Consider the following 17,820-nt stretch of genomic DNA (forward strand, 5'->3'; position numbering starts at 1 on the left):
TGATGTGCCCATATATGGACATGATCACTACCATATTTCGGCACAACTAGTTTGATAGTGTAGAGAGAGCTTTAGACCAACTTATTAAACATCACAGACTTAACTTGCTATGTATCATTTAAAAAAAAGATTACCTCAATCTTTCCGTCACCAGCATCAAACATTTTCAACTGTGCAGCCATTGAGGGGTCGGCTTCAAGGTCAGAGGTCTTGACCTGGTGAAGGGTGCTGGCATCAAACTTCTTTTGTTGAACACGGGCTGCAATTTGAAAAAAACTTTTCGTTAAACAATAAAACATTTAAATAGTAATTAATTTAAATACAACAGAATTATTTATGCCCATTCAGATTTAATTATTAACTGTGAAATGAAATAAAATAAATTACCAACTCCTCTTCCAACGGTGAACGTCTTTCCAGGTCCGCTCACATCTCCTTTATCACGCCAATTCTTAAAGATGGCTTTGAATTGAGCTGGCTCACCGTTTTCTATCACTGTGGTTACTGGGGTGTGAGGTGGGTATTTCTTTGCCTTGATAAAACCCTATAGTGATGGTATGGGTAACAAACTATAAAGTTAATTATTTTATCACAATCAATTTGAGAATTATTGACAATTTAACATTAAATTATTATTAAAATAAATGCTTACAAATTCAAGAATGTAAAAAATACAAATGACAAAAATGTGCACATCAAGAAAAAAAACAAAAGAAAAATGAACCAAATATTTACCAGTTAAATCTGAAACTAAATCAATGACTAAATACATTACAAAAATATACAGAATAACTAATATATAAATAAAAACAAATTAGTCTACTACTTAAAAACATGAGAAAGTAACATTTATACACAAAACAAAGTTTATCATTGTGAAACCTAAATAAAATCTTATATATAAACTTATATTAAGCTCTGTCTAAACAATCAAACTTTATGTGACATAAAAATGTAATGTGCCCATATATGGACATAACATATTTGGGCATATCACCACCATATTTGGGGATATCACACTTTTTTTTGTCAAACTAGTTTGATAGTGTAGATACAATGTATGGTATTTGAAGTCTATGTACTCTATACTTAGTTCATAATATGTGTATTATAATTTATTTACGTAGTAACTATTTTTATAATTGTGCTTAACTAATACCCCTACTAATTTCATATACCCAGATACTTACCTTTATTCTACATACAAACCATTGGCAAGTGGAAGGTTCAAAGGTCATAGTTCACAGCGAAATATCATGTCTTTTCAAAATTTCTTACAGAATTTCACCAAAAGGGTAAATTAGGAAATTGCATGACGGAAATGAATAAGAGAAGGTGAAGAAAACAGAGAAAATGTGAATGAATTTTTGTTTTGATGTATGGAAATTTAATGAGAATAAATAGTGGTATTTAAAATGATTGATGCATTTGTTATTAAAAAAAAAATGTAAAGTATTATTTTTTTGCGCAAGCAATTTAAAAATTTACACAAAAATTTATATTCAGATTTCTGCACAATATTATTATGTAAAATTATTAGAATTAGTAAAAACGTTCCAATATTAGAAATATTGTAGTATTAGGAGAAACAGCGGGATTGTTACCAAAATAGATAAATATTAAATAAAAATAAAATAAATAAATATTCTGTATTATGCATAAAGTTATTAATACAATATTAAAGGTACCATTCTTTGTGGGGTTGCTGTTATAGTATGCAAAATTATGAATTTTTATTTTACCAAAATTAGTAATTACTAGTTCCTGATATATGTTTATATTATAAATATTACAATAATACATATTATGTGACTTAACAAAAATGTATAATGCTGTGAAGTGATTAGCTTGTAAAAGAATTTAGTGAGTAGTGGATAAGTAGTGAATACGGAAGGAAGAGTAGAAAAGAACAGTTGTTTGTTTAGCATATGATTAGCATTAAATAATATATATATATATATATATATTTATTTAGAGTAAAGATTTCATGCAGGTAAAAGGTAGTCTTTAAGCAATTATTTAGATATTTTATTATTTCACATCATGCAGCTGATTTTTAAGACTTTAGTTGCAAGATAAGATTGTAATTGTTAGTATCTCTGGTAAAGTTGTAGGCAGGGAGTTTCATAACGATACCATGTTCCTTTTCTTAATACTCTTGTGAAAATAGTGGGTACAAAAATGGTACATATAAAGGCATCTTTAAAATGTCCCATAGTTGGGCTAAGATGAGGTGTGTGGGTTTTTGGTTAGCGCACCCCTTTGTTTACAGTCAAGATCTTCCGTTAGTCCATGCATAAAATTCTCTGCCTAGATTACAGATCAGTCTGCTACACTTCATTATTGAAACCATTACCAGGTCTTGTAGATAGAGTGTTAATATTTGTAATAAACCTAGCATTTTGTTAATCAACCTCAACAACTTCTAGTGTAAAGGTACTTAAACTACATACTAAGCACTTCATGCATAGTTACTTAATAGAAAGCATGTGTGCTTATTTTTTTTAATATTAGCACAATATAAGCAATCTAACATAAGAAATAAAAATGCAAGTAATTGCCTGAAATTATAAATGGTTAGTACAGAAATTAAAATAAAATGTTATCATATTAATGATGCTTAAATTAATTTGTTAAAAAAAAAAATAAAAATAATGGATAGATAACATACAAAGTTCACTTCAAGCCATGCAAAAAACAAACAAAAACAAAAGCAAAAAATATGATAAATATGACAATAGATAATAATACAATAAAGTACAGATCTCTTGCAAATTAAAACAGAGACCGGTTAAAAAAAGGTTTGATACAAAATAAAAAACAAGGAATGAAGTAAAAATAAATATATGTAGGCATAGCAAAATTAGAGGGAAACCATATCACATCTGTTTCTGTTTAGGGTGCACAAACCGGGTATATGAAATCATAAATACCCAAGACTGGAATAATATTGGTGAAAAAACATCTACAAAAATAGTAAAAATTCTACAGTAACAGAATTGATCAGCATTAAAATAAAAAGCTCAGATGCGATATGTTTGGTATAAAATGTGCCCAATACCAACTACAAACACGTTTAGCATTCCATTTATTAATCAGAGAGCAAGCAAAAAATAAAAATAGCAACTAAACAATATCAATGGAACTAATTTACTCAAATCGAACTATTAAAATGACAAAAATTTGCATATGAAACTACAAATATTGTGCAAAGAAAATGAAGATAAAACAAGGAGTTGGCGACAAGAAGTTAAAAAAAAGACATGGATATAAGGTCATGAACTTTGACCTAGGGTTACATGGAGACAACAGCAGAGCAAAAATGCAATAAGGCAGAAAGTTGTTTAGTTTAATGAATTTTACAAATTTGGTTTATTTTGAAACATTATACCAGAGTTTCATAAACATATAAATAAACTGACAATTGCTATAGCAAGTAATTTATGAAAACTAGGCAAAACAGTAAATTTTAAAAACAAAATTGTGTTACAAATTGTCCATTTCTGCCAAATTGATTCAAGTGCAACAACTGATGTGAAAGAACTTTAAGCACGCCGTGGAATAGAATTAGCATTGGGAACTTTACCAAGGCGTTCTTGAAAGCCCTATCTCTCTCGTTTTTTGTCGCCCCCTTTCCCTTCCACACAAAAATTCCGGATTGACCTTGATCAACGATGAAACAATCCTGCAATGATAAATTGTTAAGTATTACACAAATTATATTATAGTGTATGGGTAATACCACTGCCTCGGAGGGTGTTATTTGCTGAGTTGTGTGCTCCCTCAGAGAGGAAATGCCTTTTATGGTTTATCCAGGTAAGCCAGGCACAAAATGGACTAAATATATTATACTATAATGCATGGATGATACCACTGTTTTGGAGTGGGAGTTACTACTTTTTGAGTCAAGTGCTCCTCAGAGTAAAAAGACCTATGTGGTTTATCCAGATAAGCTAGGCACAAAATAGACTATACTACACTCTGACAATGGATTAAACTGACAATTTCTATCAATATATTCTTTTGGTGGTCAATTTAACAACACAATAGTAATATGTTCTTTCTTTTTACATTGAATTATGTTTTGCATATCGGATTTAATAACTGTAACAATAGTAATAAAATATGGTCTTTCTTTTTCAATCATACCACACTTTCACATATAGGATGGTAAAAACAAATGAAGCTGATTACATTCCATTTTGACAAGAAAGACAGACAAACCTTAGAATCTAGTGAACTCTGGTTGAGTGGTGGAGCTCCAATTTCAGTGACCACCAGGGATCCAGACTCATCAGTCACCCTTAAAAAAAACAATGTAATGTTTATTGTTAATTGTTAATATAATGTTAACATTTTTCTCTGTCTTGAAACGTAAGATAAATTGATACTGGTTTACAATTAATGAACTACTTATCGATAATTAATGTATGTAACTGTCTACATGGTAATACAATCAAAATTTATATAAAAATCAATGGCAAACATTTTCGTTTATTCCTGTCAAATTGATATATAAAATAAAGAAACAAATGGGCTTTTACTTATTCAATTTATTTAAAAATTATGATTAGGGATGTCAAACAATTTTGTTTTGAATACACTAAAACATTCATCATGAAACTGTCAGATGAGTTCTGGTTATTTTTTTAATAAAAGCAAATGAAAAATTTTCACAAATTATCAGGAAAGCTCTTCTTAACCTAACTTTCTATATAGAAAAACATTAATATAAATCGTTATATAAGATATTATTTAAAAATAAATTTTAAGCATGTACTTACTTGTAGAGCTTTGTGTTGGCTTGAAGTTTTCTTGAGAACTTCTCATCATCACCTCCTGCTGTAGCTGGGGCAACAGACCCTTTCTGACCCCCTAGGGCGGCTAAGGCCACCGGGTTAACGTCCTTCACAGCACCGTTTAGGACCTCTATATGTGCTCTGCCTCCCCTCTCATCATCTCGGATACTCTGGGCTACCTCTATACCCTGTCAATTTATATCATTCAGTTTATTGATATATTTTAATAATACAGTCAACTCTCCTAATACTGAGAGCCTTTGGCTGGCATAATATATATGGTTTTTCAAAAAATCTTGTATCCTAAGTGGCTTTTATATTGCAGCCGGATTCGTTCCAGCGCCTCGAGAAAAATATTGCGGGGGCTGACATGCTTTCACATCAAGCACGAATTTCGTTATCAGATGTCAATTGAGGTCATTCATGCTCACTGTTGAACTTTACCACTGAACCCATTTTCTACAATATTTGTTTTGGACCAAATCTGACCGCAATGTGAAAGCAGCATAAATGTGTTTTTAATTGTAAAATAGAAGTTTAGACCTCAAAATACAGATTCCTACATTTGAACAGTTAAAATTAATTAATTAATTAATTAATTAATTAGTTTCTTTTATATCACTTACAGTTCAATTTTTGTCTGTGTGTGTCAATATTATATTATCAAATGTCAGTACATATATTTTTACTTTAAACATTTAATTAAAAATACTTTTCTGATAACGAAACAATAGAAAGTGTGATGTAGAGAAATGACTCATATATAGATTATACCTTCATCTTCTCCATCCTGTTGCTATCTGTTCCATGCCATACAAAGATTTGTTGGCCTAGATCTAGAATAAAGACGTCACCTTGATTCAGGGATGCCCACTCCAACGCAACCTGCAAACAAAATAGTAACTTATTATGCCAAAGACAACCCTTAAAAACACTACCTATTTTTATATTTGTAAGAGGTTGTGGTGCAGTTTGTTGGACTTTGGACTACTGATCATGAGATCGTGGGTTCGAATTCAATGCTTGTTTCTTAGGCAAGACACTTTACTTACGTTTGCCTATCCCAAACCAGGTGTACAAATTATGGGAGTATGTTTCCATACGTGTTTGATCCAAAAATGACCAGGGTAATAATGACCAGGGTAATAATGACCAGGGTAATAATATGTAGAGTACAGCTCTTAGAGATTTCACAACATTAGGTGCTTTTTAAATCCAGAACATTATCAAATATTATCCTAAACATATTTTTGAGTGATTTAAAAAATTTCTCCTTACTGGAATAACACGAACGTTCCTTTTTCCTTTCACTTTCAGAAGTCGCTTCTCAAATTTGTTTCGATCAACTGTTTTGAATCCGGACTTAATGCCTCCAGTTTGGTACCTAAATTTAAAAAACAAATAAATAAAATATTTCAATTAAATCTGAAATTTAATAATTTATTTAAAATAAAAAAAAAGGTATAGGTACTTACCGGATTCCCTTCTTAAAGTACGAGACAAAGAGTTGACTTTCATGTTCTTGCACTTCTCGATGTTGGACAGGGCTCCCTCCAAGCTGGTCATCCAACTCAACTGTCTTGTATGCTGCAACTCCTGCCTCATCCTGGTAAGATTAGAAAAAAGCCGCTCTTGAATATGATTGAACCATCCTCATACGGAAAAAATGGTAAGGTGGTTGGCCCATGTAATCATAAAAATCCAAACCCTCATACGCCTCTACTTTATACAGTATTATAAGCACTATTTCACTCTTTTCTCTTTTAATAGTCTCATATACAAAACATAAGTTAAGTGTAAACAAATAAATAAAATAAAACTTGAAACATTTGAAGGTCTTACTTACATTAGAAGTTTCACGTCCAAGCCAAAAATGAATATTCCAATCAAAACCATTTCCGACCTTGCGAGTCTATAAAATAAAGAAAATTATTACATACTTAAGTTACTAATAACTCATAATCAATTGTTCATACATTAATAAGTGAATTGTAAAAATGTATTTAGTATTTATCAAGGCAGAAAAATGGGATAAAATAGTAATACAGTAGCTAATTGAATGTAACCCAAAAGTGTGTATGATGAGGATTTAATGTTGACAACTTTAAGACTGCTTTCATGTGGAAATTGTATTAAATATTTGGAGAAAAAAACCTGAGTTTGGATTGGCAATTTATATGTATTTTAATTGCAGCTGAATGGAAGTGTCTGTTGCTAGATGAGTGATTATAAATGACAAACAGAAGGCAGGTGTCATCGACTATTGCTTTCTACGTCGTCGTTTAAAATACTACTCATAGATTAAAATATTTACATTCTGTTTTCAACCAATATTTCTTTAAAAACACATTTCTGTAAAGGCACTTCTCTGCTCCGGCACGGTTCTGGTTCGGCGAATGTGCAAGCAATATCTAGACCATGTCCTGTTTGCTAGTTATTTGAACAGCAATAAATCCATCGCTAGTGGGTACATCATTGTGAAATTTAATTTAATTTTTATTTTATTTAATCGAAACCAACAGCGATAATTACCGCCACTAACAGGTTTGATACAAACAAAGCCAGGACTGTTTAAAGCACCTTGATTGGTCCTAACATTGATCAAGGGCTTCTCTCGTCCAGTGCCCACCTTGACCAGAGGTCTGAGGCAGATACTAGATGCAGGGGCTGCCATAAGAGTCAGCAGTGCTGATTTCAAATGCCTAACGGGACCCCAGCTCCGTATACAGCACCCGTTATTCCCAGATGGTCTCCCATCCAAGCTCTAACCAGGCCCAACGTCGCTTAACTTCGGTGATCTGACGAGAACCGGTGTTTCAACGTGGTAAAGCCGTATTCAACGTGGTAAAGCCGTATAAATATTTTCCCTTTAAATACCAATCTAAGGCTGCTATATGGACTGGATACACATGTAATTCTATTTGAGCACTCATTACAATATGGAAAAAATCTCATAGGGAGCGTTTATTAGAAACAATACAGTATTTCAATATTAAATGCATTTAAATATTGAGACACTGTTAAGCAGATGTATGATGAATAGTTATATAGGCATGCACGGCACCCAACTCAAAGTCTAATAGTAAAAGGATAGTCGATTGACACGCCAATTAATATTGGCTGTTAGAAATGTTTACATACCACCTACACAGCCACAAACTACTGGTGATGAAATGTAGGATAGATCTCACTGCTAGAAAATTGTCAATAAATTGAACCCAATTACTGATTTATTATGTGACTCTTTATCAATTACCTTGCCCAAAATAGGCGTGTATGTTTAGTCTAGTCACAGCAGTGACCGTATGTAAATTTGATTAAGCACAAACTGGGGTATACTCCCACAGTAAGCCCACACTGGTGTATAAGTCTACACTGGTAGATAAGCTCAAACTGGTACAGTATATAATATAACTCTACACTGATGAATATGCCCACGCTGATGTATAAGCCCATGCTTGTATATAAGCCAATGCTGGTGAATAAGCCCACGTTGGTGTATAAGCCCAAGCTGGTGAATAAGCCCACGCTGGTGTATAAGCCCACGCTGGTGTATAAGCTTACACTGGTATATAAGCCCATGCTGGTGAATAAGCCCATGCTGATGTATAAGCCCAGGCTGGTGTATAAGCCCACGTTTGTGTATAAGCCCACGTTTGTGTATAAGCCCATGCTTGTATAAGCCAACGCTGGTGAATAAGCCAATGCTTGTATATAAGCCCACGCTGGTGTATATGCCTATGCTGGTGCATAAGCCCACGCTGGTATATAAACCCATGCTGGTGTATAAGCCCACGTTGGTGTATAAGCCCATGCTGGTATATAAGCCTACACTGGTATATAATAAGCCCACACTGGTTGATAAGCCATCGTGTTGAATAATAAATGAGTAGGTACTCAAAGGCTGGCAGATACTTTATTCGTTAGTCAACATGAGCCAAAGAACATAACTATCCCAGTGAAGAATAATCAAAGTACACTGTGCTACTAGGAAATGAGATTGTGTATTGTATAATAAATAATGTACGCCCAATAAATTAAATAAAACAAACAACTAGAGCAGTTATAATTTGCTCTATATATACCTCTAACTGTACACAATATACTTCATCAACCATGGATATCAATTCAATGGGGTTGACAAGGCCACAAGACATTATCAAATTCTAACAATTTACTGTAGTACAGTACTACAACGGTCAACTCTCCCAATACAGGCCACCTTTGGGCTGGCCTAAAATATCGGGTTTTTCAAAAAGTCTGGTATTCTGAATGTGTTTCTAATGGTAAAATGAATTTGGTACTTTTTGGACCTCAAGGAAAGTCTGGTTTTTGGAGATTTTCCTGTTTTCAGAGAGTTTGGTATTGGTAGAGTTGACTCAGACTAATATTATACTTTTAAGATTTCAATAATATGCGTTGATTTCTTTAATGACTATTTACTCACATGAAGGACAATGTAAGAATCTCCTTGGAAGAAGTGACCATAATCTTTCTCTGGCCAACTCACAACTTTCATGTTCTCAATCCTCCAGATCTTAATACCTTCTTTCCTGCCTGCATCCCTAAATGCTGGATCAATTTGCAAAGCCATGGTGGCAATAGAGGAAATGCCTAGGTACTATCTGAAGAAGAAAATAAGAGGTTTTATTGTAAATTGACTATGTTATTCTTAAGCTCTGTCTACACTATCAAACTTTATGTGACAACAAAATCTCGAAATAAAGCCCATACTATCTTGAAAGGGGGCTTTATTTCGAGATTGGCTTCTTTTTTAGAGTACTTTTGCAAACTGTGGAGGGGGGCTTCTTTTCGAGATTTAAGCCCATGGGCTTCTTTTCGAGGTTTTACGGTATACGGACATGATGATGTCATTTCACTACCATATTTGGGCACATCACACTTTTTTATCAAACTAGTTTGATAGTGTAGCTATGCTATCTTTGATCGATTGATTAACAATATAAAAACAATAATGTACAACATGGCAGGGCATTTACAGTATTTGAAATGGTGTTTCATTAGCAAACCTCTGTACAGCGTGGTTCCCACTAGCGACGCAACGCAAGGACGTAACGCAACGCAAGTGAATTTACCAATCACAAGCGATGGCTTATTCGCTTGTGATTGCTAACTGTCTATAACTTCGCTTGTCATTGGTTAAAACGCTTGCGTTGCGTTTACGTCCTTGCGTTACGTTCTAGTGGGAACCAAGCTTAAATTGTCTTTTATCATGTAATAAACCATTGTAGAAACTTTGTAAAATAATTACTTTACAAATTTGAAGCTATTCAACTGTTTTGTAAAGACTGCACACATCAATGGAGATGAGGAGGATCAAACGTGTACAAACTGTAAACAATATATTTGTGTATTCAAAACATTCCGTTACACATTATATTAATATTTGTCGACTCTCCCAATACTCGACTCTCTTTGAAAATGGAAATTCCACAAAACCAGAAATTTCTTGAGGTCTACTGTAAAAGGTCCCAAATTCCATTGACCAGAGGGTTTGAAAAAAATATGAATACTACAGTACACCCAAGGGTGGTGGTATTGGAAGAGATGATCACCGTAAAAGATCTGTTGTATTAATGAACACAAATTAGCAGAGCATAAATCAAGTAAAACTTTCCACCCTGTAGCAAAATGGAAGCTTCCACAAACATTATTAGAATAAATGAAATACTGTGTTAAAGGTTAAATAAATATAGAAAATATGAATATGTGTATAATAGTTAACTAATGAACAAGAAGAAAGTTAAACAATCAAAATAAGGAACTAACTGTGTATTAATTCTGCCAAGAAATATTATTCAAGATAAATAATTAATTTCAAAATATATTTTACAGTATTTTCTTTAAAAAAAGTCAGATATATAGATGGCTATCTGAAAATATGCATTAAAATAAAACAATAGATATTAACAATGATGTATTATTACCCAGATAAGGTAAATTTTAGTAAAAAATATTCAATTAATTTCTCCCACATTTCACAGGAAAGTGTCCCTTTAATAGTGGTGTCCCTTTAACAGTGCTTTCTCAAATGAGGGGTTCTGCTGTATGAGTCACGATAAAATCTCAAACCAGTACAGTATTTCTTTTAAGCTCTGTCTATACTATCAAACTAAAAAAAGGTGTGACATGCCCAATTATGGTAGTGATATGACATCATCATGTCCATATATGGGCACATCACATTTTTTTGCCCTATAAAGTTTGATAGTGTAGACAGGGCTTTACAATTATAGTACATTCATCATATGGAAAGTCTCCCAAAGTACTGTAATATAAATTTAAAGTAAACATGTTATTATATAATTGTACATGTTTTGAACTTGCACAAATTACCTAAAGTATCATTTTACATTATTAATTTTAAGTCTCAACAAACACATTTAACACAGCTGTTCTGATTGGCTGCCACTAGCTGCTGACCCATAGTAATACAACTACACCAGCTGAATGAGACGCAACTTGTAATACTAACCGGCCAACTAAAGGCATTGATATCTGGCCAACTATAGACATTGATACCTGGCCAAGTCCATTAACAGTTTACTCATTAACAAAAACAGTGTCTACCGCTTGTGTCTACCACACTCGTTGTGGAGATGAATACTTTGACCTACGGTACAAAGTTTTCTGCATATGGAACTTTAAACTGATGTATTATATTTTGCAGTTGAATTCATTTCAACAGGCCTATAATGCTATAAAAAAATCAGCCTATAATAATTATCTACACTGTATGTAGTATCTTATAATATTTTAAATACTATCGTTTCAAAAGATGTACATTTGTTCTTATATAATGATGTAGCACAATGATTATAAGCGCTTCACATTAGTACCCAGTCTATTTGTTTTTGGTATCAACCACGTATGGAAACGTACTCCCATAATGCAGCTACTATAGTAATCAGTGCTAATTTTTGTACACCGGACCTACGGTTTATAGTAGTTATCCGAGAAGACAACAATGGAGCTATTTCACTGTCTTAACTCACTTCATCTTATGAGTTTTAGGGTTTAAGTACTAATATGTATAGTGTTATAGGGTTACATGGTATATATGTACAGTATGTGGTTCACTATTATTGATAGTGTTGTGTGGCTTGGGCTATTATAAATTAGTCGGACTTGTAAATTACACATTTAAATCTAGTTTACATCAACAAATACTATGTAATACATGCTGTAATTCTATCGTCTAATTAATTATTAAGTGAACGAACTTAACTTAATTACGATGTTACACCAGTTATTTTATTTTTATGTGAATTAGTTTGTTTATTAATCATTATGACGAGTTTAAATATAAAAGTTGTTAGAATCGTGTTAGCAGGGATATGATCATTGTCCCAAGGTCAACCACAGATTGACCTCGCAATAATCCTTTAGTATAATATGATGTTTAGGAGTACAATAATGGTTTATAAACAAAATATTACAAATACCTGTACAGTAGTAGGTTTTGGGATTATCAGGTTTGGTTTATGAAAATAACAAACATTGTTGTACTGTAGTAGGTGTTGTTGTTATTTCCTATAATACTAGGTTAGGAAATCTACCATTAACCCCGGATTGGTACAGTATACAGTAGCATTTCAATTGTTCCTGAAAGCTAACCAAACTTTACTTTTAAAATAATCCAGAATTAAATATGATCATAGTTAGCAATTTAAAATATACTGCATTGAGGTATTTATTAAAACTGTCTTCAAAAGTCAAAGATTTAATTTTATTGATTAATAATTATTACTGATTATTGATGTCATATCACTACCACCATATTTAAGCATATCACTACCATATTTTAGCACATTACACTTTCTTTTTGGTCAAACTAAGTTTGATCGTGTAGACAGAACTTAAGATTTTGAAGAGATAACAGATACAAAAAAATGGCGTGGACAGCTTACTGTAGGTAAGGTCAAGTGTACGCAGATTTTATGTCATAAAAGGAGTCAATTTTGATTTTAAAAATGAATTAAATACAGATTACAAAATCAGTTTGCATAATGAGAGCGTGATCATGTTGCTAAGATACAGTAGTACACAACTTCCTATCATCACTCGCAGGAACTGATCGTACATCATTAGAAATTTCTCATCTTATCAACATAGCGTATTTTAAAATAATAATTAGATAAAATGAATAGCCCCAAGCAAGAATCATGCTAGAACATTTCCATAAGTTATTGATAATAACCAATTAAACCGGCTTAATTCAACCAACCTAATTAGGTTTAAACTTAATTGAATTGGTATAGAACTTCATTTTGATACATATAAGATAATGGTTTAGAAGATATAATATTCTAATATTGTAGAACTACAGTACTACATATTGTACCAATTTAATTAACAATACATACATGATAAACAATGTTTGTGTATGTACTATGTACTGTAGAAAGTTGTAACAAAAACATTTTATTGCACTATATTGGGTCGATTTGAAATTTTGTTTAAAGACTAAATGGTTAAAGCCCCATTCCCTACGTTTTTTAGATCTAATTTAAGATCACAAACTATACTTAATGTAAAAATAATACTATATGGTCCTATTGCGATAACTTTTTTCGTCTTTAAACGGTTAAAAATGTGAAAAATAAGTCGATTCAAATAATTATAGCGGCCCGCTATAAATCCCAAAATGCATTGCGCGCGGATTGATATTTTTATTTTTCACCTGTAATTCGCCCACTTTTCGATCATCGTGAGGCCAAAACAAATGGAAGACCCCTAACTTTTCAGCGAAAATACCGGGTTTTCCCCAATTTGTATCAACGGAGTCTGGCAAAAATAATGCAGCAACTATACAACGTCAGGCTAGGTATATAGCTCGCGTACGATGTTCGTACGTTACCGATGTTTACCAGCTAGGCCTACAAAACTAAGCCTAGCTAGGCTAGGCCTAAGACCGTCCACGAGAGGTCGATCGCCGCGAGCTACTTAGGTAGTGCATTGTTTCTCACTTTTTATCATAATTTACCATAAAACGTACATTTAAGACAAGGAATGACATGGTTTAATGTTTTTAAAGTGATATATGTATTATTTTCCAAAAAACGTCCAAAATTGCAGGGAAGGGGTCTTTAAGTTTAAAAAAAAGTTATATATGTAGAATTTCTTTGCGCATAGTGTGAAACAACCACAGGTACTGAATGTTATTATGTATATACAGTATGACCCACAACACATCCCTTTTCCGAATAATATGAAATCTCTTCCGATTAATTTCTGGGAAAAAAACGTTGGGATAGCCAATGACTGCTATTCTTATATACATCACTTTACAATTTTTATACGGCGAATATGTAAAACACTAAACCGATCTAGATCTTTGAAGTGAAAAATGTGATTCAAAAAATATAACTATATTATCTTTATCTTAGTATTTTCCACATAAAAATAATATTAAAAATTATAAACATTAATTACCAATTAATTATTTTGCTTTATAATAAAATTAACAAAAGGAAAGGTGTTTTATTTGAATTGCACAAAATAAGGGTGTCCACAATCATTAATTCAACAAATGAAGGGAGGCAAAGTCTGATAACACCTTGATTGGCACCAACGACTTTAAAGGAATGGCTTCCTACTATCAGCTATCAAGATCCAATCCAATGAGCAGCAGGCTATTTTGAAAATGTTTATAAGCACATAAGATTACTACTGTATCACGCCAGAAACTACATAACGACAGGGGACACAACTAGCATCACTGATGGTCTAGTTGCATAAGGCAACTGTTAACCTTATGCTGGACTGTCCTGGTATTTACCAATAAACACAGTTTATATGACCCTTGAACTATGACCAAAGACTACTTTATTTTTTAAATAATAATTTTATAATTTATCAATTGCGATTTTTTTCGGTTTTTGAAGGCATTTAAATTCCATATTAATTTATTTATAAAAATAATCATTAATATGAAACATTTTCATTAAAACAATTTTCATTAGCAGTAACTGATCAATCTGAATTTTGGGTAGAAAACACCGTTTTGTGTTTCTTTTTTTGCTATATATACTGTATCATTTGATAAAAGCGTAGGAATTTTAAGGTGGTATTGTAACAAGAAGCCAAGTCACACATTTTACAGTACAGTATTAACTGTATGTGACAAAGTTTATCTATGTGTATGCTACACATACACTATGCTACACCGGTAATCAATCATTTACAAAAACTGTAATAAATGTTCTATTTATACTATATCAACTCAGTGTTAAGCCAGTTTACTTAAGCATATTTGAGGTTCTCTCTCAGTCAGAGAAACCAAACTTACAATATTGATTGTATTTGCATATTCACTGTTGTCTTTTATAGTTCAATAATTCTTAATTTAGCCAAGAATAGCTGGCGATATTGACTCCTTGCTCTTTTTATGTTGGTTCCTGTTTGTTTAGTATCTGTTACACTATTACAATTCAACAAGCAAGTTTGAAATAACAACGTCTTTAAACAGCAAAATCATAGAAATTTGATGATAAATTCAATGACTAAATAGGTTTATAAAAGCATATGATGTGTAAATAAAGGTTTAATTTGTGTGCTTTAATGTAGGAATTAACACAATTAATGAGAACAAATTACAGAATGACCTAGATTATTTGAAATCTAACAGACGCTGAAATGTATTTTCAATGCCAAACTTAAAATTGAAAGACATCTCATTTCTACAGAATGAACAAACTGACCTACATTTAAAAAGGCAATTATCATGATTAATAATGAAAGACATTTGCATTATACTGTACAGTGTTGTAGGAAAAAAGTTATAATATCAGGCCTTGCACTACAGAATACAATAAGTAAGCCTACTAAACTAGAAGAAAAAATGAAATTCCATATATGGTATTAAATAAAGTATATTACTATGACCAAATTCATTACAGTCTAATGGCAACAGTATTATGTGAAGAGCACTCAGCATGTCAGCACAAGCGACAACTTTTGATTTTAAATAATGTTACTACACAATAAACAAACAGCAAATCATGAAATGAGAAACTTTACTTATAAAAGCAGTTTCTCATTTCATGATTTGCAAGTACAGTAGGCTGCAACGCGATCTTGGCTTACTAACGAAAACCAGAGAATTTTAGTTTTTCTTTAGAGACTGGTGGTAATATGCAAGTGGAAATTGAACTTAGCAATGACAGTTGCCGATAGGTTAGCCTTGCATTCAAGCAAAAATCAATTATTACCATTGTTTACAGAATTCAGCAGACTGTTCACTGCTTAACTAGGTTATTAGTCCCAATCACACTCATCCATCAACTACAGTATTTTAACAAATTAATTAATTAATCGTTTACATTTAAAATTGCTTATTATTCTTATTATTATTGTCTATCTATTGCAACCACTGTGCAAGCTCTTTTGAAGACATAGGGGGAGGGGGGACTAAAGCCTGTTTATCCCCTACCTAAATCCAGGCCTGGAAAATATTATTTGTGGAGAGGTCAATGAAAAATTTGTACTTTTCGAATTATATCTCGCTCTTTGAAAAGAAAGGGCTATTGGCGGTTTATCTAGGTAAGCTACAGGTAGGCACGAAAAAGACTATTAAAAACAATAAATATAACAATATATAAGGACCAACTGTAAAGCGTTATCTCAAACGATTAAACTATAAATTAAAATCGAAGCTCAGTGGAATTTACACACCTCGATGCTTACACGCCCAAGAACCTTTAGTCTGCTAACACTTAGACATAGTTGCTTGTATACACAACGCAAACAAAGGCCTACAGACAGTAGGCATTGGTGGAGATAACAACATCAAAAGGTTAATATTTAATTTGCTTCAACTGAATATGATAAATTAAACGTGGTTTCATAATTGGAGTTGTTTTAATGAGTATAATGACCAAAGATTAATCGGAGTTTACCTTATAGTACCAGGACCACCCTAAAGAGAGGCCGTGAAACAGATTTTTAACAACAAAACAACAGACGTTCCAACGTAATTTCATCCTATCTCCTGATCTGAATATTAACAAATTAATTTTTCAATCCCACGTTTTTATCAAGGTTATTTCTGTATTTAATACATAATTACATCAGGCCTTATCTTTTAAGGCGAGCGAGTGAGATCACTCACCTAACACACTCCTAAACGGCCCTTGAGGAGTGTGATTTACAACACGCTTAATTTAGTAAACTTCTACACACCAAAATACAAACAGTACACCTACAGCACCCCTGAATGTATTGTGGAGTGCAATTTGTAGCACACCTATAATTTTCAAAAGACAAGGCCTGATTACATCCGATAATGTGCGACACACATTGCGAGCCATTTTCGTGAGGAATTTTGTGATGAGTCTAAAATATTTCAAATCTTTTTCGTTAAATTACCACTATGCAAACCTCCCAAACTTGGGGTTGGAACGTCTGGAACAACTATAAACCTATCATGCAAGTTCAATATAAATTTATAACAGTAAATGTTTGATGATGAAATTTGCAATTGAGGAAAAAACAGTTACTTCAATTCTTCTGTTTTTGAAAAAATTTACATTTGACCTTTCAAACATAAAATTACATAATTAAAGGAAATTACATTATCATAGAGGCTATTCTTTTAATGCATACTAAACTATGTACAGTACAGATCATTAGTTATGCACGGTTATTAAAAAACCATACTGGAAGAAAAGTAATGGTGGTAGTGATATGACATCATCATGTTCATACAGTATATATGGGAACATCACATTTTTTTGTCAAATAAACTTTGATAGTGTAGACAGAGCTTAAGGCAAATAAGACTAATATTGAGCCATCCTCAATGCATTCAGGTAAGTATCATCTATTTTGGTGGTCTACTACAACATTCCATAAGCTCAAATAAGGACATGCTGAAGAAAAATAGCCTGTACTGTACTAAAGCATACACACAGATACAGCGTCTGGTCTACTGTACATAACGCCTAAACTATTGACAGCCTACACACTATAGCATACAGTTAGTGTAGCCTAAACTATT

At 32.6% G+C, this 17,820-nt stretch overlaps 1 protein-coding gene and 1 pseudogene across 3 annotated transcripts in view; both read right to left on the minus strand.

Moving 5' to 3' along the window:
* LOC140040030 (advillin-like) overlaps positions 1–17,820 on the minus strand; it is a 34,066-nt gene that overhangs the window by 11,847 nt on the left and 4,399 nt on the right. For all 3 annotated transcript variants that reach the window (XM_072085659.1, XM_072085658.1, XM_072085657.1), the window contains exons 2-11: positions 9,247–9,424; positions 6,646–6,711; positions 6,275–6,405; positions 6,078–6,183; positions 5,574–5,684; positions 4,785–4,987; positions 4,225–4,303; positions 3,587–3,685; positions 388–544; positions 135–259 (exon numbers count right to left, since the gene is read on the minus strand). In XM_072085659.1, coding sequence (XP_071941760.1) covers positions 135–259; positions 388–544; positions 3,587–3,685; positions 4,225–4,303; positions 4,785–4,987; positions 5,574–5,684; positions 6,078–6,183; positions 6,275–6,405; positions 6,646–6,711; positions 9,247–9,393 — 1,224 coding nt within the window. In that variant the 5' untranslated portion in view covers positions 9,394–9,424. The remainder of the gene's footprint in view (positions 1–134; positions 260–387; positions 545–3,586; positions 3,686–4,224; positions 4,304–4,784; positions 4,988–5,573; positions 5,685–6,077; positions 6,184–6,274; positions 6,406–6,645; positions 6,712–9,246; positions 9,425–17,820) is intronic.
* Positions 7,520–7,637, minus strand: LOC140041201 (5S ribosomal RNA; annotated as a pseudogene).

This window comes from Antedon mediterranea, chromosome 2 (assembly GCF_964355755.1).
Source record: "Antedon mediterranea chromosome 2, ecAntMedi1.1, whole genome shotgun sequence".
NCBI lineage: Eukaryota > Metazoa > Echinodermata > Crinoidea > Comatulida > Antedonidae > Antedon > Antedon mediterranea.